At 43.6% G+C, this 25,166-nt stretch overlaps 1 protein-coding gene across 11 annotated transcripts in view; it reads right to left on the reverse strand.

The window, feature by feature from the left end:
• Nucleotides 1-1,303: 1,303 nt before the first annotated feature.
• LOC120726662 (MAP7 domain-containing protein 1-like) overlaps nucleotides 1,304-25,166 on the reverse strand; it is a 53,327-nt gene continuing 29,464 nt past the window's right edge. For 2 of the 11 annotated variants that reach the window (XM_040020408.1, XM_040020405.1), the window contains 13 exons: nucleotides 23,825-23,933; nucleotides 22,933-23,037; nucleotides 16,440-16,565; nucleotides 14,223-14,374; nucleotides 10,140-10,282; nucleotides 9,411-9,664; nucleotides 8,136-8,448; nucleotides 7,642-7,822; nucleotides 4,610-4,714; nucleotides 4,449-4,499; nucleotides 4,301-4,355; nucleotides 3,125-3,403; nucleotides 1,304-1,930 (listed from right to left, as the gene is read on the reverse strand). In XM_040020408.1, the coding sequence (XP_039876342.1) occupies nucleotides 1,920-1,930; nucleotides 3,125-3,403; nucleotides 4,301-4,355; nucleotides 4,449-4,499; nucleotides 4,610-4,714; nucleotides 7,642-7,822; nucleotides 8,136-8,448; nucleotides 9,411-9,664; nucleotides 10,140-10,282; nucleotides 14,223-14,374; nucleotides 16,440-16,565; nucleotides 22,933-23,037; nucleotides 23,825-23,933 (1,884 nt within the window). In that variant the 3' untranslated portion in view covers nucleotides 1,304-1,919. The remainder of the gene's footprint in view (nucleotides 1,931-3,124; nucleotides 3,404-4,300; nucleotides 4,356-4,448; nucleotides 4,500-4,609; nucleotides 4,715-7,641; nucleotides 7,823-8,135; nucleotides 8,449-9,410; nucleotides 9,665-10,139; nucleotides 10,283-14,222; nucleotides 14,375-16,439; nucleotides 16,566-22,932; nucleotides 23,038-23,824; nucleotides 23,934-25,166) is intronic. The other 9 variants (XM_040020412.1, XM_040020410.1, XM_040020407.1 and 6 more) reach the window with 9 other exon arrangements.

A 25,166-nucleotide genomic window follows, 5' to 3' on the forward strand; every position in this document is an offset into this window, starting at 1 on the left:
CCAAACTGTATTTACCACAGTCTAAATTCGTGAATCTTGTGCCATATGAAGACATCTCTACCAGTAACTGATGCTGAAAAGGTGAAAACTGGAGGATAAAATTTCACCAAAACGCACTAAACAAATGTGTGATGGTTCAAATTCCTCGCTCAGACCTTCTTCTTCACCTTTACGTCAGTGACCGGGGTCACAGTGACGTTTTCTGTGTAATCACCCCTGCGCTGTATTTGAGTTCTTACTCAGTCTTTAGTTTTAGTTTCTTCTCCTGCCTTCTGTGTTATCATTTTTAGACTTCATATCTGTGTTGGTTGTTTGCCTTTTGAGTATTTCCTGTTTTAGTTTGAAGTGAAATGCGTCATGTTTTTTAGTATGTTAGTCCTCTCCATGGTGGAGGGGGTTTGTGCCTTAGCGATCCCAGGAGTTATGTTGTCTCGGACGATTTGCCTCTGGTCACAGGTCCTGGGTGAGGAGCCAGATTCAGATGATCCTGTTCAAGAGGAAATCTTGGATCCAAGTGATCTCACCTGGAGCAGGAACACTGGAGTCCCACCCTGCAGCCTGGCCTGGTGGAGAAAAAGTGCTCATTGCCTGAATCAGCTACGTGTCCACCGCCCTCCTGTCTTCCCATCACCTCCTGAAGGAACAAAAAAATGGGTCTGGAGGTGCTGTTAGGATGGAGCAGCGGTCGAAGGGGAGTTCCTTAGCAGTCTGATTCCTTGCTAACTTTCAGTTAATGTTGGTCTTTCAGACTCCGGCTTATCAGCTTCTAATAAAGCTACATTTCAAAAGAGCCAAACATTCACACCACTTAATCGAACATGCACGTGGGACTGTGGGAGAACAGTTTAGATTTCTTCATCCATATTTACAGGTCTCACTGAAAGGATCCAGGATCATCTCATCACTGCAGGTTTTTCTTTGGCCTCTCTGTAAGCAAATCGAATTTCATTCAGCTCTAAACTCTAAACTTTTACCATAGCAGTTGCAGTCCAAGTCTCTGGGTGTTAACTGCCCAGTTGTCAGCTTAGAAAGGATGCTATCTTGCTCTCACAAATTGTATTAGTCCTGTCACTTAAAGAACATAAAAATAGTAAAACCCAAACCTATGAAGGGTTGTTTCTGCCATAAGTCAGCACTTTTAAACAAATGATAAAGTCATTGCAAAGGTTTTCCCTTCCACTTGCTCCAGAAAGAAAGACAAAAAAAGTTAAGTTCAAGTCCAGTGTGGCGAGGGCTGTAAATGTCTGTTAGACGAGCGTTTGTGTATCGCCGACAGACGCACACAAACACACGGAGACCTCGCTCCCTTTCATAAAGCTTTATTTCACAGATCCCCCGTAACAGGAGGCCGAGGCAGCCGGGCTCATTATTCATTTACATACACTGTGGCCAGTCCTTACCGATGCTCCCCGTGTTAAATAACTCAATAATTCAAGACAAAAACAGCAAAACACACACGCACACACACAATGCTCAACTTAAGGTAACAATAACAATATCATAGTGACGGTAATAATAACAACCATTGTCAAATATTATGTATTTCCAGGATTTTATACTGCATTTTCTAAAATTTGTTACACAGTCAGTCATCTTTAAGGTGCACCATAAAATCTGCATGTGACGTTTCGGTAAAACTTGACAAAAATGCTGCACCAGAACACGCGGTGAAGACAGAGAATACTTAAGCTTTTTATGTTTTTTTTTAATGTTTCAGATGAGTTTGTTTTGTTTTTTTTTTCCAGCCAGTTCTGCTCCTCCTTGCTGTCCCGCCGCTGTGGATACCGTGGATGTGGATTCAGCGCAGGTGAACGCTGGTTGTTTTGTTTGGCACGCTGTTTTATAAGCCGCTGTGGTGTGGCATGAATCTCGTAGCTCAAGCAGAGACGAAAGGCGCGTCTTCGTGGATGTGTGGCGACTCACAGGACCTCTGCGGAGGAGGAAAAGAACAAAACCAGAAGCCTGAGTGTGAGTATCGTTCGTTTTATGTTTAATATGTTCGGTGAAAATGAGACTCGTGTTATATTGAAGGGTGCCAGATTGATTTCGGATGAGGGGACAAGTTTTCAAAGATTGAAAAATAGGTTTTAGGTCCTAAATCCTGGGATTCTGTTCTGCCATGATCGATCACAGGAGCTTAATCGTCAAATTAATGAATTTCTCTATCTCAATAAATCATGGTCAGTCCTCCAAATGATCTCTGCTTATTGAAATCTTCATTAGTGCCACTGAAGTCGCCTGAGACTGAGCTATTGCTGCAGCCTTGCACGCTCATCTCTGACTTGATCGTTCTTGGTGGAAACCTGGCTGAACAGAGGTGCTGAGATGACGTGCTCCAGCCTGCACTTATCCCAGCACCTCTGGCCCTGTGGCAGGTTTCAGCAGGACGATGCCGCCTAAAGGACCCTAACTAAGACACACCCACTCCACTCCACACTGCTTCAGGAAATCATTCCTCCTGTTCTCCATATAACTGAACAAGAACTCTTCTTTCTGCGACAGGTGAACTCACCCTTTACACACATTTCTGTGCAGCTGCTTCTTAGATTTATGTGTAAATATGATTTATTAATGTCATTTGAATGTTTCTCTTGCCCAACCTCAGTCTTCTTTTCTACTCTTCTTTAACTTAACCTCAATTTAATTTCCTGTGACACATGCTGGCCCAACATGTTCATCAGAGGCGACTGTCATCCAGGAATTCCTCAAAAATAGATCCGGACGCTTGTGCAGATGATGTGCATCGCGTTCACAGAATTCCGTACCTCATATTAAACTCCTTCTATATTCTAATATTCTAATGTTCTTAAGCTAGCAGTGGTTTTATGTCTCACTTCTGCCACACTGGGTTTGGTCCTCGATTCTTATCCGAGGGTGGCGTGTTTTCTTGTAAAGTTTAGCTAATAATGGAGCTGCTGTTACCATGAGAAACATTCTTGTGCAGCTGATTTGTAAAAGTAAACCTACTCCTGCAACAATAACACAGTGTTGTTGGGCAGATACAGAATTGTAGCCTTGTTACATTAGCATGCTAATGTTTACCATATGTCTTAGAGTAGATGGGCAGGACTGATAAGCAGCCACCCTGTTGCTCACATTCCTGTTTGATGTTGTGTTTCTGTACCTGCGACATGCTGAGGCTTCATGGGGCCTGTTTTCATCAAGAAGGGCTCTCCTCCCTCGAACGCCATGATCGGCTCACTCACCAGCCCGCTCTGCTGCTGGCTGGGGTTACCGCTGCCGCCACTGTTGTTCAGTTGAATGATCTCCTCGAAGTCAGTGCCGTTGGCTGAGACGCCGTTTTGGTGCACGGAGGGCTGGACGCCGTTTACAACAACAGGGCTGGAAACGTTTTGTGCTGGGTTGAGCACCGATGCACTGGGGGCCTGCAGGTTTCCAGGAGCTGCAGAGAAATTCGTGGACAAGTAAAGGACATTAACAACCTTTTCAGATGTTTACAGAATCAGTCTAACATTTGGACACATCTACTTATTAAATGCAGCCTTTTCTTTAATATTCTTTAGTCTCTGTCATATGTAAACTGTTAAAATAGCCAAGATCTACCAAAATCTCAAATAACAAGATTATTGTATGTGCAGCTAATCGCTTTGAGACAAAACTTCATGCTTCCTTTTGCATTAAGAGGTCAAGTTTAGAGAGTTTTTTTCTACTTTTGGCTCTTTATGATTTCTTTGGGTCAGTAAAAGTAGTTTTCCCTAATGATCCAGTTAGGTTGGACATACTGGTGGACATACCGCCCACAAAACATTTCTGCTCATGCCTAAGGTGTCGCAGCTTAGACAAAAGTCCAGTCCTGGAACAGGAAGGGAAGAAGCTGATGCAGGAAACAGATACCGGAGGTTTTATCAAAGTTTATATCTGCAGGAATCTCCTGCAGGGAAATCTGCCAATGTCTGTGTTTTGTGTCCGGTTACAACAAAGAGGAGGTACACGACAAGCCGAAACAACAGCACACCCTCCCGTGTCACAACAGAAGGAATAAACTGCCTTTTTATAAGGTCATCTCAGGTTTCACCACACTAACCTACTGTGGTGGCATGCACTAGCATTATATTAGCACTCCATTGTCTGGTGGAACCTCAAAGCCAAAGAAAGAATGCCCATTTATTATATACAATATATTTCCTGGGTTAGTAATAGACCTTTGGGTTGGAAAAGCCCCAGGTGACAATCTCACAAAGGCGGATATAATCTTCGAAAAAGCCAAAGTAGAAACGTGTGAATGAGTACACGTGTTCTTTTGTGACTGATTTAAAGGTTGACGAGGGGTGACGGTTACCTTTACTCGGCTCTGCGTCCTTTCCGTTGACCTGAGGAGACGCTTTGACATCCTTCTGTGATTGCAAAGAGCAGAACAAGACTCGTGTTATTCCACAAAGGCGAGCAAGTGTTCAGTCTGGAGCCTGTTTCGAATGAATCACACCGACCTTATCTCCCGCATCGCTCTTCCGAGTCCTCTTCATGATCTCCTCGAGGCGCTGTGCAGATCAGACAGAGAGATCAGTGCTCTTGTTTTTCAGCTCGACTGTGAACTGTCTGTGACTTTCTGAACTCTCTACAGATGATGTTTTTCTCTCTTTGGCCTCACCTTCTTCCTCTCCAGGCGCTCCTGCTCTTCTTTCTGGAAGTGCTTCTCCCTCTCTATGCGCTGACGCTCGGCCTCCTCGCGGGCTTTTGCTTCAGCTTCCTCCCTCTGAAATAAAGAAGATACAAATATGAAGCAAGTTTAAACGTTTTTCACAGTAAAACTAAAGAAAAAGAAGAAGAAGTGTCCCTCCTGCTCTAAATCTTACCAAGTAAAAGTTAAAGGTGACCGAGGGTTCAAAAGGGAACGGGATATTAGCCTAACACTGTCCACACAGCTGTACAACATATTATAGGTACTGTAAAGGTAGATTTAATAAGAAAACTTTAGTTTAAATGTACCTAATAAAGTAACATACAGGTAGAAATAAAAGAGAGGCTATATATGAAACATATTTTCTTGTATTTACAAAACAATGCACTATGACTTTTTGATGTGACTACAGCTGGAATAAGCTGTGATAATACGGCTGTAGTTTGGGGAGGGCCTCGGAGAGGACTGGCAATGCCTACTGGGCCAGTAAGATCCCCACTTTCTGAAGACAGCCATGAGAAAGGACATTATCAAAGCCAAAGCAAAAGCCAGAGTACCCAGAGAGAACCCACACAAACTCCACACAAACTCCACAAAAACTCACGCCAGCCTGATGGTGGACCTGAACTCAGACATTTTTGCTGTGAGGCAACAGTGCTAACCACCGTGCCACCATGCAACATAATGAAAATAGCAAATTAAATAAGCAAACAAGCTCATTTGCGCTATAAACGCTGCGGTTTATCTGGGTGATTGTGGCTGTAACAAAGCTGTTTTTAAACCCGACTCTTCGGCACTTTGAGGCTTTCATCCAGAAGAAAGAAACTCCCTCTGCAAAGGCCGTGAGCTGTCAAATAATATTAAACCAGCCACCTGTTGCATATGTAGGCAATTAAAAAAAGAAAGAAAAAAGCTTCTTCGAGCATGACAGATAATGCTTGAGGCCCTTTCTTGCACACATCTTTACATTTTGCTAAAATATTTCAGTTTTGAGTCAATAATTGCTTCAAAAATATTTATGAGACTGACTTCTTATCACCATCTGACACTTGTCACGTGTGCTGCAATCAGCAATCATATGTTGAGTGAGATGGGGCTCCTTACACCATTAAAAAACATGCAAATGAAACCAACTGACCACCAGGGGGCAGCACCTGCTCAGCGTGGTCTGCAGGTCTGCAGCCTTCAGGTCTGACCTCATATTATTTAACCCCCATTACATACTTGACTGGATATTTAAACACACATATGTTTAAAATGCAGCAGTGAAAACAACACAAGGTGTCGTGAGGTGCAGCCAGCTGTTTTTTAAATCTTGCCTGCATCTTCCCCAAGCCCTGCGCATTTTCAGACCATTTAGCTGAACACTTGAGCGAAATGACCTCTAAAAAAATATGAGGCCACTCCACTGTGAAGCAAGCTCGCTGTCAGGGTGGAACAATGGCCTGATTGAGAGGAGCAGGGGAGTCGAGACGAGCTGAGTGCTTCAGGCATGGCGCGCACTGACGCTGCTTATCCGGAGCCGAGCGACCGAGACAGAGGCAGCACAGGCCCGTCGCTACCCTCCACCATCACAATGGCTCCCTCATCGCCATTATGGAGGTCACCAGCTGGAATGTGCCCACAGCACACAAGGGCTCTCTGACTGTTAGTGCTCATGAGTGACAGCAGCACATACTCATACTCTTTAATCTGCCCAGATGCCAGACAGTCACAGAGGCTGATGTTTGGGCTCACAGCAGCACAGTTTCCTGCACATTAATCTGCTCAGATGGTAAATGGGCTTACTGCATGTGGGGATCACTGGGATTCATGGTGGTTAATGGAAAATTAAAGTGGGGTTTCACAGCAAAGGGTATTTACAGTGGAGTTGATGATCTGTCAGGAACGGGTGTCTGATTCTCACTGGATTACCACAAAGACGCCGAAGGGGTTAAAGGATAATTCTGGTTTATTTCAACGAAGTGTATTTCCCACTAATGTAGCTCTGTGGGTCACTCTGGATGTATACTATAAAAATGTGACTTTTCGATGCTGATGTTTCAGAACATTATGGCCCAAGTCCATGGAAGCTCGTTTCAACCAGTGATCTCAAAAAATAACTCGAAACTGACACAATAACTTGAAATTTTGAGTTATTACTTCAAAAAATTTGGGACAAACACCCAAAACTTTTGGAAACAAGCTTCCATACATCCAGTAGACTTCCATACTTTCCCCTTTGACTTTTCTCAGTAATTATGCCTCTGAGCATTTAAAATTAGGGAGAGAAGAGCTCTCAATCAGACAGCACAGCACTGAGATTTTTTAATTTATTGCCTTATTGCTTTTTGATCAGCTTCTAAGTTTCTCTTTTTGCACTGTGATGCTTATTTCCTCATGAACACCCCACCTAACACTTTATTTTTTGCCCATCATGTTAAAGCTTTGTTCTGCACCTAACTCGCACATCCCTGCCTTCTCTCCTCATGTCCTCTGGCTTTTTCCTTTTTCATTAAGTCGCACCTTCTCATTTCCTTTGCCCTACTGCCTGTGACCTGAAAATCAATCTCAGAAAGGATGTCTTGAAATCCTTGAATGTATGTGGAGGACAGAGGGGAGAGGAGGCTTGCAGGAGGAGCCATAATCGAGGATGCACAAGTGGATCCTTTGCACCCTTCAAAGTATGAAGAAACAGCTGAATGCTGAAGGCAGACGACCTCAAGAGAAGTTGTAAACTTTGGCCCATGTGTGCATTTTATCATATTACGGTTATCATGGTGTGATGGAAGGCAACTCGAATCATTGTTCCCCTCCTGAAGCCTTTGTGTGGACTAAATAAAATGTACTGAAGCATATTTATACCAGAATCTATTAATTCTTTTACTGACTTAGCTTAAAGCCCGGGACTAAACCACCATTAAACCCAGCGTTCCTACCTCCTGGACTCACGTATGCACTGGTCTTATTCAAGTTGGAATGACATAATCTGCAGCATCTTAATAACTCCTGTCATCACCCACCTGTCTCTGCAGCCTCTCGTTCTCCTCCTGCTCGACCTTCGCTCTCTCCTGCGCCTCCTTCTCCTCCTGAGCTCTCCTGGCTTCGTCTCTCAGGCGCTGCTGCTCGGCCATGAAGCGAGCCTCCTCCTCCCTGCGCTTCCTCTCCTCTGCCTCCCGGGCCCTTGCCTCCTCCTGCAGGATCCTGAGGAGAAGGTTCTGCGTTACAAGCTGCATTCGCATCAGCGGTCTGTGGCGCCCTCTCCTAAATAATATATTTTTTGAACGTGTGCCTGAGATGATGCATTTTATTATGTTGTAGGTTTGCTGATTATTCACTGTAACTGTGTTGCTTTAATGTTTTGTTTACCAGTGAGTGTTTATTTGGGTTTAGATCACAGCACAATGTTAAGTGTTTATCCAAAATCTGCCTTACAAACTCAGGAAAACATGGTCTGTCATGCATTGTGTTATCATATTTTATGAGGCACACAGTCTGTGTGGACAGCAGGTCTCACTTCTTCTTTTGCTCCTGCTCCAGACGCTCCTGCTCCTCTCTCTCCCGTTGCTCTCGGGCTTGTCTGCGTTTCTCTGCGAGGACGCGAGCGGCCTCCTCTGGGTCGTTAGTGCCTGCCGACGGCCTGCTGCTGGCCGGTGCGGCCGGGGTGGAGGCGGCAGCAGGTGCAGGAGAAGGAGCGGGATTGCTGACGGTGGTCGCCGCAGGTTCTACGCTCGGTACAGTTGGAGACGCTGCTGATACGACCGGCGGGCCGGGAGAAAGAGGAGTGGCCGGTGCGGAGGACACCACGATGGCAGGAACGTTACCCGGGGCTGATAGAGAGGCGAGAAAGAGACGTTTTAACAGTAAGGTCTGATTTAGCATTTAATCAATTTTAAAGCTTCCAGTGTTATAAAGGAAGCCACACAGCGCAGATCACAGCGACAGCGTGAAAAGACATTTTGTCAGACACCATGAGCGAGTACGTCAATCACGCCTCACCGCTTTCCTCCTCTTTAAACAAAAGAGCAGCTTCAACATGACGGCGTACTGACAGTCCTCTCCAGACATTTTCTAGATCTATGGTTGTTTCTGTGATTTACACACATCTTATTTGTCACCACAAAGCTGAATCACGTTCTATCACAAAACTAAAGCTGAATTTAAAGATGGCTGCATGTTTTAGCTTCTGTTTTCTTTATCGTTTTCACTGAATAGATGCAATCGGGAATGAAGGAATTATAGATTTGCCTACAAATTGAGCATGACTTGGATGCTTCAATCAGAAATGCACGTTAAAACTTCTTATTAACATCCTCCTGGATGCAGGCTTGAGCATTTGATTTCGACAGGACATCGGTGAACACTCTAGGGTGAGGATTGTGGTTTTATTTTTGGCCGCTGGAAAGCAAAAGTCCTAAAACGTCTGTTTGGTCCAGTTAACTAAAAATATATTTTTTTAAAAAACAAGCGGTGAATAGATCATCTGTTACATACTGTACGTCAAGAGGTTATAGAACCAGATATTACAGATATGAATTATTAGTTTTCTGCTGCACGTTTCACTGAAGAGTCACAAAACTGTCACTAAATTAATCGTCAAGTTCAGTTCCTGATGCATTCAGGTCACTGTAAGCTGAGCTTTCGCAGAGCAACCAACACACACACACACACACACACACACACACACACACACACACACACACACACACACACACTGATTACTGCTTGGTGAATGTCAGCCAAAACCTCCAGGTCACCTTGAAGCCACAGACATCATCAGTGTGATACCCACACTCACTCTTTTTCTCCTCTGAAGTGTCGGGCTGCTGGGGTTCGTGGCCCGTTTCCACGGTGACAGCAGAAACCGCCTGGGGCTGCACTCTGGCAGGCGTCTGGGCCCGTTTCGGTCGGGTCTTGATGCCGGGAGGAGGAGGCGTTTTCTTGCCCGAGGGGGTCTTCGCGGCACCTGTTGCTGGCACCAGCGGGGACAGGGGGCGACTTTTGGGGGCGGCAGGTGACGGAGGTCTGTTTTTGGGCCTCGGGGTGCTGAGGAGCAGACAGGAGGTGAAATATGAGCAGAACGAGTACCAGAGATGAGAGAGAGAGGGGGGAAACGACATTTCAGATCAGTGCAGGAAAAGGTAAAAAGGTTCCCAGCGCGCAACATAAAAAAAACAAAACTAGGTCATGTGGAAGTTGGGAGTGACTCGATGTGAAACTCCACATTCAGCCGTCATGAATCTCTGCAGAGAGCCGTCATTTCCTCCTGTGCATCACTCAGGAGGAAAACCCGATTCTGTCTGAGAACTCCAAGTCTCACTCTAACAGACCTGCTGCCAGAGTCCAGCAGCGTCTCTTTTAAACGTTAGGTTACTCCACCTTCGACCATCTGCCACACATTAATCTGCTCCAAGGCTAAAGCAGTCTATCTCCCAGCTTCTCGCCTAAATTAACACAGAGTTAATTAACCGTTTGCTTAATAAACCACATCTGATGTAAAGCAGGTAATCTGCTGCGATACCTGGTCTCTGGCCTGGATCTCTGGATCGTGGTCGTAGGCGATGCCGTCTGTCTTTTCTTCTGCACTTTCTCTTTTGTGAGAGCGCTCTTCTCTTTTTCATTCTCTCGCTCTTTGTCCTTCTTCTCTTTCTTCTTTTTATCCACCTTGAAGACAAATAACCAGTTTTTACCTTATTATATAATCGTGTAATTTAAAGCCTGCTGGAGCTGGAAAATGAAACCCAGTTCATTATAGCTGCAGTCTTCTGAATTTTATTAGGTATAATACTTTTCATAAGGTTTGTGTGTGATTCATGCTGTGTGATGTAGAAAGACTCAACAATAGACTCAGTCACCTTTTTCCAATTTGCTTTCCCCTGTTTGGGTTTGTTCGTTATTTGTTAAGTTGGATTTGTTATTCAAGGTTTTCTCTGCACGTAATGTTTTGGCACCATCCAGTGATGTTTTTATAAAAGGAAGTTTTGTTATTTCTGGACTTCATTTGCCCGAACTTGCCCTGATGAGAAGCATGAACAGAGACCTTGCCTCCTCCTGTGTCTTATGTTTTACGGAGACATGGCTCTGTGAGAACATCCCCGGACAGCGCGCTAAAGCTGGAGGGCTTCCATCTGCTGCGCGCGGACCGGCGGCCGCTCTATCCGGGTAAGTCCAAGGGTGGAGGGGTCTGCTTCTACATCAATAGTGGCTGGTGCACAAGATGTGACATGTGATTGCTCAGCACTGCTCTCCCTCTCGGGAATACCTTTTTATTCAATGCAAACCGTTTTATTCTCCGGCGGGGAGTTTGCTTCATTCATCCTGGCCGCTGTTTACATCCCGCCAGACGCGGATGCGCAGGCAGCTCAGGGCGCACTCGCGGAGCAGATACTGCACATGGAGCGGACATACCCGGACTCTCTCATCATTGCTCTTGGGGACTTTAACAAAGCCAATCTGAGCCATGAGCTTCCCAAATACAAGCAGTATATTAAATGCCCGACCAGAGAGGAGAGGACATTAGACCACTGTTACAGCACGATCAGCGGGGCCTATCGTGCGGTGCCCCGCGCTTCACTCTGACTTTCTGACCACGCCATGATCCACCTAATCCCCGCGTACAGACAGAGGCTGAAGCTCTCCAAACCTGTCGTGAGGACAAAAAAACTGTGGAGCAACGAGGCTGTGGAGGAGCTTCGCACGTGTTTGGAGACCACAGACTGGGACACAATGAAGGCTGCTTCTAACAGCTTGGACGAGTTTACGGACACTGTCACCTCCTATATCCACTTCTGTGAGGACAGCATTGTGCCATCACGCACCAGGGTGAGTTATAACAATGACAAACCCTGGTTTACTCCTAAACTCAAAAAGCTGTGGCTGGAAAAGAGTAAGGCGTTCAGAAGCGGAGACAGGGACTGCTACAGAGAGGCCAAGTACAGGTTCACTAAAGAAGTGGACATTGCTAAACATCAGCACTCTGAGAAGATGCAGCAGCAGATCTCAGAGAATGACTCGGCCTCTGTGTGGAAAGGTTTTAGGAATATCACCAACTACAAGCCTAAAACCCCCCACTCCACTGATGACTTGCTCTTAGCCAACACCCTAAACGACTTCTACTGCCGTTTTGACGAGCCATCAGGCAGCCTTCACACCTCCAACGGCCCCAACAATAGAGACACTTTGGACACTAATTCCCCCACCTCTCCCCCCTCCATAGAGCCATCACCACCTTCAAACCGTTCACCTACAACACCCCCCTCCTCACCCCACACAAAAGAGGATTTCACACCACCTCCTCCCACCACAACTCTTCATATTCATGAAGCAGATGTGAGGAAGCAGTTTAAGAACCTGAATGCTCGGAAAGCTCCTGGCCCAGACGGCGTGTCTCCTGCCACCCTCAGACACTGTGCAAACGAGCTGGCCCCAGTGTTTTCTGGCATTTTCAACTCTTCACTGCAGGCATGTCATGTGCCTGCCTGCTTCAAGTCCTCTACCATCATCCCTGTCCCCAAGAAACCTAGGATCACTGGACTAAATGACTACAGACCCGTGGCTCTGACATCTGTGGTCATGAAGTCATTTGAGCGCCTAGTTCTCTCCCATCTCAAGACCCTCACGGCCCCCCTCCTGGATCCCCTACAGTTTGCATATAGAGCCAACAGGTCTGTAGACGACGCCATCAACATGGCCCTACACTTCATCCTTCAGCATCTGGACTCCCCAGGAACCTACGCCAGGATCCTGTTTGTGGACTTCAGCTCTGCCTTCAACACCATCCTTCCAGACCATCTCCGAGGCAAGCTTTCCCAGATGAATGTGCCTGATCCCATCTGCCGGTGGATCACTGACTTCCTGACGGACAGGAAGCAGCATGTGAGGCTGGGAAAGAATGTCTCGGACTCCCGGACCATTAGCACCGGCTCCCCTCAGGGCTGTGTTCTTTCTCCTCTGCTCTTCTCCCTGTGCACCAACTGCTGCACCTCCACCCACCAGTCTGTCAAGCTAATCAAGTTTGCTGATGACACCACCGTTATTGGGCTCATCTCGGACGGGGATGAGTCTGCCTACAGGAGGGAGGTTGAACGTCTGGTGTCCTGGTGCAGCCACAACAACCTGGTGCTGAATGCCCAGAAGACAGTGGAGATTATTGTGGACTTCAGGAAGCACACAGCCCCACTCCCCCCCATCATCCTGACTGACACCCCCATCACCTCTGTGGACTCATTCCGCTTCCTGGGTACCACCATCACCCAGGACCTGAATTGGGAGCCCACCATCACCTCCGTCATCAAGAAAGCCCAGCAGAGGATGTACTTCCTGAGGCAGCTGAAGAAATTCAACCTGCCAACACGGACGATGATGCAGTTCTACACTGCAATCATCGAGTCCATCCTCACCTCCTCCATCACTGTGTGGTACGCTGGAGCCACTATCAGGGACAAACAGAGACTGCAGCGTGTTGTGCGCTCTGCTGAGAAGGTGATTGGCTGCAGACTCCCATCTCTGCAAGACCTGTACACCTCCAGGACATTGCGGCGTGCAGCTCGGATCTCAGCTGACCCTTCTCACCCTGGACACAGTCTGTTTGACCTGCTCCCCTCAGGCAGGAGGCTCCGGTCCATTCGCACCAGAACCTCTCGCCATAAGAACAGTTTCTTCCCCTCTGCTGTTGGACACATGAACAATAACCATATGACTGTCCCCGCCACTATCACATGACCCTACGCTGTGTCACTGCATCATTCCATGTTTGGCACTGATCACCACCTGCACTAATGTATATATCTTTCTACGTAGCACTCTTAATTCTTATTCTCATGTATATATCTCATGTATATCTCATGCACATATCTTTCTACGTAGCACTCTTAATTCTTATTCTCATGTATATATCTCATGTATATCTCATGCACATATCTTTCTACGTAGCACTTTTAATTCTTATTCTTATTTTTATATCTTTATGACACTATGTTTGCACTGAAGCACCGCAGCAATTTCCTAATGTTGTAAACCTGCTCAACATTTGGCAATAAACCCCTTTCTGATTCTGATTCTGATTCTGATTTACCATCCATGTTCATCGAATCACCTCCTGGACAAAAAATGTCTCGTTAGCTGTTGTTTTTATGGCTTTAACTGGAGCTTTAAAATTAATTTTACTCCACTGAAAACTAACTAAAACTTTTACTACTCTGTGTACTCTGTACAAGCTATTTTAGCTCCTCCCCCTTTAAGCCAACTGCCTTCTGACTGGCTGCCCCTCACAAGCAGAATGTTTAAGCAGATGGTGGGTGTGGCCTCTATGGCTGAGATGACCATAATAGGGCTGTCACTCCTCCTGTCACTCATCATTCGAATCCTAGAGTGGAAAATTCTGTCTGAAGATGATGACTAGTGACCTCTGACCTGATCTGAAACTTTGGTCCATTATGACAGTTTTGTTACGATGAACAACACACAACAATTATTTATATGAAGTATTGATTAGAATATGATTAATCCTGATGCAGATTTCTGTTACCATAGCAGGATATCAGGGCTACTTAGTGAAAATGATAATATACTCAAAAACTGTTTAATCCTAATCACGCTCTCCTACCGGGGTGGAGTTTCGTCGGCGTTGGCGCTGGGTGATGTCCGGCGTGCTGGCCGAGGAGACCCTCCAGCGCTCTGCGGTGTTCTGGTGCGGGTGATGATGGGAGCAGGCGTTCAGCGGGCTGGCCGAGGCTGAACGGGAGCAGTGGTGAGAGTCTGAGTGACAAACAAACATGCAGAGAGCGGCAGCAGGGCCGAGGTCACACACACATACAAACACACACCATGCAGGGTGGTAAAAACCCCACGGTGAGGCCACACGGCGAACACGACATGCTGACCCTGCTGACCGACAAAGTGACGGAAGCCGAGCTGAAGGTGACGGATTGATCACACTCAAAACACAATCAAATTTTATTGCTTTCCATTGTAGCTTTATATTTAATTAAAGCATCTTTGCACTTTATAAGACAACACTAGCTCGAGCTACATTTCGCCTCATCAACACTGAATATGAGTTTTACTTAAAAATAGAACAAAATTCTGAAAAAGTAATAGAAATGCACAGATGATGGAGGCCATGTCTTAAAGCTCATGTCTTCCAGAAGGTTTTGGACAATGACACATGTTTGGTAGTTTTGCATCTGTACACCAAGTCAGTGGACTTTAAATCAACCAACCCAGATGTGAGCCAAGTGCAGACTTTCAGCTTTAATTAAAGACATTTAATAAAACTAACTGTCAAGCAATTACTGCCATTTTTATAAGTAGTCCCTCATTTCCAGAGGTTCAAAAGTACGTAGAAAAACTCACTTATGTTTAAATAGAAGGATCATATCCTGGTTGTTTGACTTCGGTGGTGTACAGAGAGGAAATTACAAACTGTCTTTGTCCAAAACCCTGTGGACCAAACTGTGTGACCAAAAGCTCCAGAAAGAAAACAATAAATGTCAGGTTCAGATCACAGAATATATCTTTTCTGTCATTGTGTCAGATTAGGTGAATGTTACATCATAAATTAATGTTGATCTCCAACCAATCGTAGCTTGGCTCTCATGTCATGTTACTGGGCAGAAAAAAAAAGGGACAAACAAACTAAATAAACAATTATGCAACAAGTGACAGATACTGGCAGTCAAATAAATATCGCAAGAGAGGCGAGTTTGCTTTTTACTTCACTTTGTTTAAGTACCTACTTACAAAACTATTACTATCTCTTATGTTAATGGGTTGGTTTTTAACGGGTCTTTTATCCATGAAAATGCTGCTTTTAGTATTTTTCTTTTGCCCCCCCAGAGCCTTCTTTACAGCATACCTCTCGTTCTCAATCTAACAAAATGGTAATTGGAATCTCACAGAAATTATCTAAAAGATCTATAAAAAGTTTGTTATGTTAACTTCTTTTTACTGAGAAGTATCAGAATAGAGCTCTCTAAAATAAATTTGCTCTATTTATTTTTTACTTTAATATCATGAACTACTGTATGGTTACATTTGTGGTGTTATGGGTCAATTTTGACCCATGTTTTCAATTCCATGCATAGCTCGTATTCATATCAAATCAGATTATGTAGTATTTGCCTGGATTGCTGGACATGTATCGCCATAAGGAGCATTTTCCTTGGGGCAAAATCTTCACCCACTGTCACCTCAGGCTCTGGGTTGACCTTCCGTGAAATGAGCTGCACACATCTCTCCCATACATCCCTGATGGGGTTCTTCACTTTGTAACAACTCTAAGGAGGGTGAGCTTTTTTTAAAATTATCCATCGCGTCCTGTTTGTTGCTTCTGGACTTTTGATGGAACTTTTATGTTTTGATTTACTACCAGTTTGTTCTGAACGCTGCCTCCCTGGGTCTCTGCATTCGGGTCCACACTTCCTCACACTCCAAGCTATGGCAAGGATTAAAAACATCTAACAGCTTTGTGTTTTGTTGGCACTGGTTGACATGAAGGGATTTACGACCTCATCATCGTTCATTTTTCTGTCTGTATCATTCAGACTGAGAAGTTTTTGCGATGATATTGTGTAGAACTCGGCATAAATGTACCACGAAGTAAACCAAAGCACAGTTTAGGACAAACATACCACATGCTCCACAAAGGATAAAAAGAACGGGGGAAGATTAGGATCTTATTCCGTTTTGTTTGATTCACAGCAAACAAACTCTTTCCCTTTTATGAAAGGAATGAAAAAAATCACTACAGACAATAAGACGTGTGTGCACAGGAGCAGAGGTTAAGCAGAGTAAGGGTAGAAAGGTATAGCAGGTGTCTTACACTCACGAGAGTCGCTGTTGTTGAGGAGGGTGGCGGCGCTGCGGCTGCGGGCCAGGAAGGACAGTGTCGGCGTCATGAGCCGCTCCACGATCCGGCTCTCCCACGGGCTGAGGCGCAGGCTGCGGGCTGACACAAGAGGGCGCTGTCAGTGTCGAGTTAGTGTTACAGCAGATACTCCTCTTACACACTAAAAAACCTCCCACTTTACACTTTCACGCACACTCACACACCCTCTCTACATCCGATGCAGAGTGGAGTTTTTATGCTGCATTCGTGTGCTGCTGAAAACCTCACGAAAACACACACATGAAGCCGGATGAGGAAATGTTACCTGGTTATGATGTAAACACCTGTAAATAAACACCTTCATCGTGTGTTTATTTAGCCAGACAAACCCTCAGACCGTCAATGTGTTTGTGTCTTCAGGGTTTGAATTCTCAGACAGGAATAAAATGCAGATTAGTCCACAGGATTTTACACGAGTTTCCACCTGCACCTGAATGCACGCTCAGCTACGGAAACATTTCTGGGAAGCATCAACGCTCACTGGTTGATTCGAATATCAGCAGGTGGAACCAAGAAATTAAATATGATTAAAATTCAATTTTTATTTGATTTATAAATACTTTATTCCAAATCGCTTTGTACAATAAAATCTGTTCTTTTTGTTGGGGTTTGGTTCCCAGCATCCTGTGAGTCAAAAGCTCTGTATGATATCAAACAGGCATATTATTTACACGATCACCTGCACACACACCTATAAGCGAGTGCAGAAGCCCCACCCACCTGCTGTTCAAACCTTTGGTTTGCAACAGGCAGCCAATCAGAGAACGTTCTCCAAAGAGTAGATAATAATGGATAAACTGGAGGCCTAAGAATTAATATATGATTTAAAGGTAAAACTTCAACAGGAAGAAATAGAGCAACTGTAGGAACTATTTTCAACAGCGGATTAATACTCATTTGGTGTTCTGGAGGGAATAGTTTGTGGCAGCACTCTGACGGTAAAAAAAACTGCATGTCACGGAGATTTTGAGCAACAATGGAGCCCCATAAAGCAGTTTATTCATGGGATTTGTGAACAATAGGAAAAATAGGAAATCCCCAGACTCCTGAGCTCAGTGCTTCTTTAGCTCTGACCGCTGAGGTTTAACTCATCCAGTGAGTCTTACTGCTGCTGAGAAATGTTTGGTCAAACTCCAGCCTGCCTTTCAGACATGATGAGACTCAACACTGAAGAGAAGTCGTACAGGATGAACGCCTGAACATGTTGTGCACAAAGACATCAAATATTAAAAAAAACAAAACCCACACACACAGAGGAGTGTCCCCAGTTCATTTTTACGACTTACCACTCAAAAACAAAATCAGGTAAGACCCACTTTGGCCATTTACACCACCCCACACTAACTGCTAAGAGCCCTCAGAGTTTTCTGGGTTCTGTGCTGTTTGTCCTGCAAGCACAGACGCACTCCTCCGACCTGAACATGGCTCTGCGTGCTTCTTTAGCGAGTCTCATGTGATAAAGGGTCAGCGTGCAACAACAGGAGGATATAATCCAACAGATTGTAATAAAGGGTGGGAGAAAGAAAGAATAAATGGCACTCACAGGAGCGCACGTACACGTGGTTTGAGTCAAGGTTTGACGATAAAGACGTATACAGATGACTGGCTGTGCATTTTAATACATACAGAACAAAGTAAAACTGGGCGGTGTATGTATACGCTGAAACTAAAACAGCAAACATTGAATACAACATTTTTAATGATTTATAGATTATAGATATTGATGATTTACACTATTTAAAGCAGTAAACAGTGTGGCGTTAAAGCACCAATAACAACAATCTAATTATCTAATCAGTTACATAATGACAATTTCTACTATTAATGTTAACATTTTAACATTTAGCCCTCCTTGCTTCTTAGATGGTTTTCTTTCTAATCCATGCAGCATATTGTAAGAAAAACAATGTATTTTTAGTATTTATCTAAATGACTAACACATATTATTACACTGTACCAATATGTAGAACTCTAGAACATTTATTTTTTCAGCATACTGCTGCTAATTAAAGAGGTCTGAGAGGAAACTAGACTCTCGTCAGGGTCAGGTGAGAAATGTAAAGAAGCAGGACGAAGCATGAAGCTTGTGCTCGTTTGCCACGAGTGTGGTAAATGTATCTGTTTTTCCTGGAGCTAAGCTTTAAGTAGTTTTTCCACAATAAATAAAAGATGAATATACTCTGTATTTTCCCTGGCTTAAACTCAGCTGTTTTTCCAGAGAACTTTCTGTGAATAGTATTATTAAACTAAAAGAAACTGAAGTAAAACCACAGCCTTAAAAACATGATGCCACATTTAACAAATGACAGAAGAAAGCAGAACTCGCACTTTCACTTCTACCAGCATCACTTGGTAATTCGATATTGTTATTGTCTCAATAACATCACGTACTGGTGTCAAACATGCAGACCGGGGGCCAAAAACAGCTCAGCAAACTGTATCATTTAAGTGTGAAAACTGGAGTAAACCCCTTAGTTACTGTTACTTTTCAATAATGGTAAAAAACAAAAGTACAAAAACATGGTAAGCCTTTTGTGGTGATGCCAACCCGAATACTCAACAGTGGAAATGTCTGAAAGGTTAAAAGTATTTTTAGATATAGAGAAGTTGTTGTTGTGGTTCATTATTAAATGAGAAAAGCTGGGTGAAATACTTTCTGTTGTCAGTTGTTCAAATGTAAAAATAAAGTGGTAACTTTCATTTAAGCTTTTTTGGCTACTGTTAAAAAACCTGGGAAAAAATTAAAGATTTAAGCAAACGCTTTTAGGTTCGGTCCACTCGAGATGAAATTAGGCTGCACATCACACCCAGGATCTAAAATGAGTTTGACAGTCTTGCTTTCACTGTTTGGTCCAAAACCCCACAGACAGACAGAGTCTCACTGTGACGTCCGTCAATTTACGACAGCCGGTCGGGTTTTTGGCGACTTCCTGTCTGTTGTCCGGTAATTTTAACCAACAACATGCTTTTTATAGAAGCGTCCGTGTGTGACGATGAAGTTCAGATTCTTTTCATTCCTCTGTTTTAACGACACACACCAGCCAGAGTGTGAGACACCTCACCTACAGACAAACACCACATGTACACAAGGGTCAGTGTGATCAGAGCTGCTACGACTCATTCGAGATGCCGCCACTCTTAAACCTCCACCGTAAAGGCAGTCACCTCTGCTGCACACAGGACAGATCCTTCTCACAGCATGTTTTATGACAAACTGATAACCCGACTACCTCCTGTTGCTAAGCAACAGTGTTTTCCCTCCTCCTCTTCCTTCTCCAATGCGGCAAAGGGAGGCTGAGCTGCCGCCTGCTGATCGACCGTTCACCTCGAGGTACCTGCATCTGTAAACGTCACCATCCCGCCACCCTCTGCAAACTGGCCCAGAGACAGCAGCTCTGCTATCGACCGTCCTTTCATGCGCCTGCAGTATCGGAGTGTCTGTATTAGTGATGATCAAGCACAAAATCTGAATCTGTATTGTGTTCGCGAGCGAGCCGATAACCGAGCTGGTGATTGCACCGTGGGTGATACGATCAATAATAACACGTCATGAGGCGTGACGAAATGAGATGAAGACAGTGTCGCTTAAGTGTGTGTATGTGGGAACTCGGGAGATTGATAAAAGAAGTCTGATAGAGCAATTTAGACATACTATTGTACTGCTGACAAAAAGACAACTGCTCAGTTTGTTACAAGCTGAAAAATATCTTAAAGCGACTACTTCTATTTATTATTATGATTACATTTCTAATTGTCAGCATTTACCTGAAATTATTCAGTTCTTGTAAAATAACATTTCTTGTTATTATTAACTAACTCCTTAAATATTCGAAAGACAATTACAATTGGCCTGAAAATCCAGTTTTTAGAAGAATTTTTAGTGAAATATTTTTATATATTTGTTACATGGTATGCTAAAATCATCTTATAGTTTTCTACAACCTCAAACAAAAGCTTCAGATATTTGAAATATTATTTTAATGGAATGAATGTTGTGCATTTTCATCAAATTCTGGTAGCAATTTCAATTTACTAATTTGTGTCTATGATTATTTTTTGCTTTTAAAGAGTGAAAAAAGTTTGCATTTTGATGCTGGAGGGGTTGGCGGCGGCGTGAATGTGGCTTGTTTATAATAAAAAGTCTCTGAAATCTCAGCTGAGTACACATATAACGGATATAAGTCTGAGACAATATGCAAGAGCTTTATATAAATATAGCAAACCTAGATCTGTCAAGTGGTGTGTTACAACAACAATGTAATTAACAGCAATGACAGAAATACTTGAGTAGCTTTTTCATGTTACTGATGAGCTACAGTGAAACTATCATACTAACTCAGGTTGATGGCTATGCTTCCAAGTACTCCATTTTATCATTTTCCTTCTGAAGCAAAACTTTGAGTTAAGTACTAATAAAAACATGCCAGCATGCTAACACAGTAAACTAAGGGAATTTTATAAATGCTAAAAGTCTGCGTGTTAGCATTGGGAGCATGTTAGCATGCTGATGTTGCTGTTTAGCTTGACTTATGTGCACAGTGCACACACACGGTGTAGAAATAATCGTGCTAACGCCTATTTAAGTTATACCAACAACTCAGGAAATTAGAAAATCCACTTCTAAGCATAAACACGATCTTGGAGAAAAAAAACTTTCAACTTGTTGTTGAACCTTACAGAGCTAGCTCGCACAGTTTCATGATGAGTTTCTTATTTTAACTGCAGAGGTTGTTGCATAATTTTATGCACTGTTTGAACAAGAGGAATGATGTAATATATACTTGAAAAGTATCTTCACATAAACCTAAAAGTAAGAAACTGAGAAAATGTCTTATACTACAGTCAAAAAACTGTATCTGATATCTGCGTGCTGGTGTTGTAGCTGCATCGTTATAATAACGTCTGTCCAGGATCAAAATTGTAACAGATTAATCACATTGGTGATGTCATAGCTTTTCAATGTGGGGAAAAGGGAAAAATGCATTTGTCTATATAAAACTCTTCTAAAACAAACGTTCAGCTTGGTTTTAGTTCATTTTGGTCATTCAAAATTTTTGGCTAATGCTAAACTAAATGCTCAGACACCATCATTGGTCATGGCAATGTTGATCCTGGATGAACATTATTATGATGATAAAAGAATAACACCAACACAGGGATATCAGATTGTGCAGGGAAAATAATGGCCGGAGACTGTGGCATGACCAAAATTATTAACCCTGTGAGCTTGTTGCCTTTGAAACATTTGCTTTAGTCTTGCAGTCAGATGCCATCATCAAAGTGGCTTTTGGTGCGATAAAACAAATAAAACAGCGTCAGTCTGATATTAGTCTCCTACCAGCTTGTGATTGAATAGAGTCAAGCTAGCAGTTATGTGCAATCTGTTTGTAACAATTCAGTGATTATGAACAAATCTGTTGCCATTAGCTGCAAAGCTGTTGCTGTCAGCATACACAGAAATTCACAGTATCTACTTATGGTGAGAGTCCAGCCATAACCTTACAGGCTTGAAACAGAAGTTCCTCTACAAATAGTTGTTGCTGCTGGATGGCGATTTAAATGACATGGGTGCACAGCAACCTTGCTTGTTTACACTCATATAATCAGAATACAACCAGTTGAGTAACGCCCTCTATTGCAAAGAGATGCATCCCAGCTAATTAGCACTCATCAGCACAGATTGATTGCAATGTTTTGGCAATCTGTCTGTGTTTATTACTGTCAAACCCTTGAGATCAAAACTACTTGCAGATTCCCTGGACCACTACTGATGTTTCTTAGTCGCGATGAAGTTTCTGTCCTTTTTTACTCTAGTGTGACTGAGCCATTACATCGATAAACATGTAAAACCAAAGGAAACAATCCAATATTGTATAGTTTAAGGCAGCATAAAAATATATATTTGCATTTAGTTGCTAAACTTGATTCACTTGCAACAATCACACTATACCTTCCACCTATACCATCACCATCACCACCACCACCAGCACAGCCAACCACCAACAGTACAGTGGAGGGGACAACCAAAAAGGAGGTGACAAGATGTGAACTTATAAGCCTATGAAACACCAAAATATACCACAAAATATGGCTCAGTGATGTCAAGGTGAAAGGGAGGCTGATCAAAAATGCAGAGGAGACTCAAATCAATGACAAGCCACCAACTGAAATTAAAGAAAAAAGTAAAAAAAAAAAAACACGATGCACACGAGACCGAGAGCGTGATTAAGAGGAGGGAGTAGGTGGTAAATGACCAGTCACCAAGCACAGGCAGGCAGGCAGGCCACCAGAGACGACAGTTATAATAAAACAAAACCAGATTAGGGTAAGAGGAGAAGGGGAAGGTGGAAAAGGAGGGGGATGAACTGGAAGGGAAAGGGAGAGGGAAGAGGAAGCCTGGTGGACACTGACGTCGGGTCGTCCTTACTTCTGTTGGGGGAGTTCCAGAGCGTGGCAGAGGACTTGGACAGCCTGTTGTTAATGACAGGGTCCACCTGTCTCGGCAAGTTGACCGTGGAGGCCGAGCATCTGCCTGCACCGGAGAGAACGCAACAGACAACAACTGTTCACAAGGCGGCCGGGGTGCAGGCGGCGGCCCCAGCTGAGGGCTGACAAGAGACGGGGCTGCTTTGGTTGGAACATGCAGCTGTGAACAGGGACTCACCGTTTTCTGAGATTAGACTCACTATCATCTAATCTGGAGTCAGATTTGGAGGGAAATGGGGAGGAAATTTGGGGGAAAGTGTGGGAGGGGGGGTGTAGTTAGAAGTCACATTTCAGAGTAAATACCTCGAGCTTTCTTCCTGCTACCAAAACTAAAATATCACTCACGTTTCCACACACAATCAGGGCCTTTCACACTTTGGAGGAGAGGTAACTGTGCTGACCTCAGCACCACCCCGTCACACGGCATTAACAGAAGTTTGAAAACGGGGAAATAAGTTCACAGCTCCCTGAAAAAACACACTTCACACTTCTGATCTAATGAAACGTGAGCGTGACGGCTACCTTCAAGCTCGTCTTTCTGAGTTTAAATGAACAACTGTGACGCTCAGGACTGATTTTTGCCCAAACAACAGTGAGGAATTACGAGTGGTATAATCATAAATTACTGAGTAGGTCATCTGCCTCTGGTACCCCACCCTTGTGACAGCAAACCCTTCGTGAGCTATTTCCTTGAGTTGCATCAGCTGAAGCAGTGAGTCACAAGTCTGTGCAGCACAAAGACTTGAGTTAACAGAGAGAAAATCATACATATGTGCTTGTGTTACTATTATTATTATCATTATAATTATAGTTTAGGTTCATCTGAAACTCACTCTCTCTGCGGGAGGTCTGGTTTAGTCCGCCTGCCCAGGACCACCTCTGCTGGCGGATCTCGGCCCAAGTCTTCTTGGTCGATCTCTTGATAGCTGCCTCATATCTCTCCTACATGAAGAAACACACAGTCGGTGTTAAACTATGACATCTTTATAGAAAATATGCACCGGAAATGACAGCTTAACAGCTTAATTATTAGAATAGAATAGAATAGAATAGAATAGACCTTTATTATCCCACAGATGAGAAATTTGGGTTTTACACAGCTCTTATAGCAAGGGGAATATAAAATATAAAAGGAAGACACAAGGTGGTCCTATATACATAAGCAACCTAAGTTCGTATATACAGGTAACAATGTACAGAAATATGTATAGAAATATTGTACGGAGACATGTATAAAATGTGCAGGACTGTATAAAATGTGCAGTGAACAAACAAGCTGATGTGTTCGATAACCAAAAGGATGTTTAACTGTGTTATAGAGTCTGACAGCTGCTGGTAAGAATTAATAGGTAATTACTAGCCCAGCATAAGTACAACTTGAGAAAAGTGCAAAGGAAACTGGAAGTGGATAAGGTTCTCCTTCAAAGTAAAAGCTGTGCCTCACCCCTGTGGCCAACATGTTTTAAACTTTTACTTTGAAGGCAAACGGTCTCCATTTCCAGTTTGTATCACACTTTTCAGTTTCCGAACAGCAAGTCCATGAGTTCAATTCAAGCTATGATTTGCAGCAAAATGCTAACAACCAAGCTAATCACAATGTTTTTTTGCCAACAATTTTCCACTAGCAGCAGGCGGGTACAATGGCGTTACTGACTGGTCTGTATGTCTGTGAGGCTGGGGTCTTATTCACTTGATCCTCCTATATTGTCACCATGATTGTCACATGTCCAAAAGAGTGGACAAGTTAATGTCACGTGGCTATTGGTCACTTGTCTGTATACTATACTAATGCTGCACAGTCTTTTAAAACATGCCCAAAGGTTAAAACTACGAGCTAATCACTGTTTCTTTCTACTCTTGGCCCGATGTGACGTCAGTTAGAGTAGATATCTTTAATATGATAATCTCTTGCACTTTGAGTGTGAGCCCAGAAGCCCCACCCACCTGATGTTAAAACCTTCCATTTGGCAGCAGCAGCCAATCAAAATAAACCTGGTTTAAAGGCAGGGGAAATATAGCTTAAACTGCTTGTTTGAGACAGTGGATGTAATTGGGAGCTACAACTAGGGCCAGTGTAAAGTAAATAAGGATCATTTTGAATTTTGAGTCACACAAAGCCACTCTGAAAGTAATAAGGAGCTTTAAATGAGTGTAGTAGGATCCCCTAACAGGGAT

Source organism: Simochromis diagramma, unplaced genomic scaffold (genome assembly GCF_900408965.1).
Source record: "Simochromis diagramma unplaced genomic scaffold, fSimDia1.1 OVJJ01000753.1, whole genome shotgun sequence".
NCBI lineage: Eukaryota > Metazoa > Chordata > Actinopteri > Cichliformes > Cichlidae > Simochromis > Simochromis diagramma.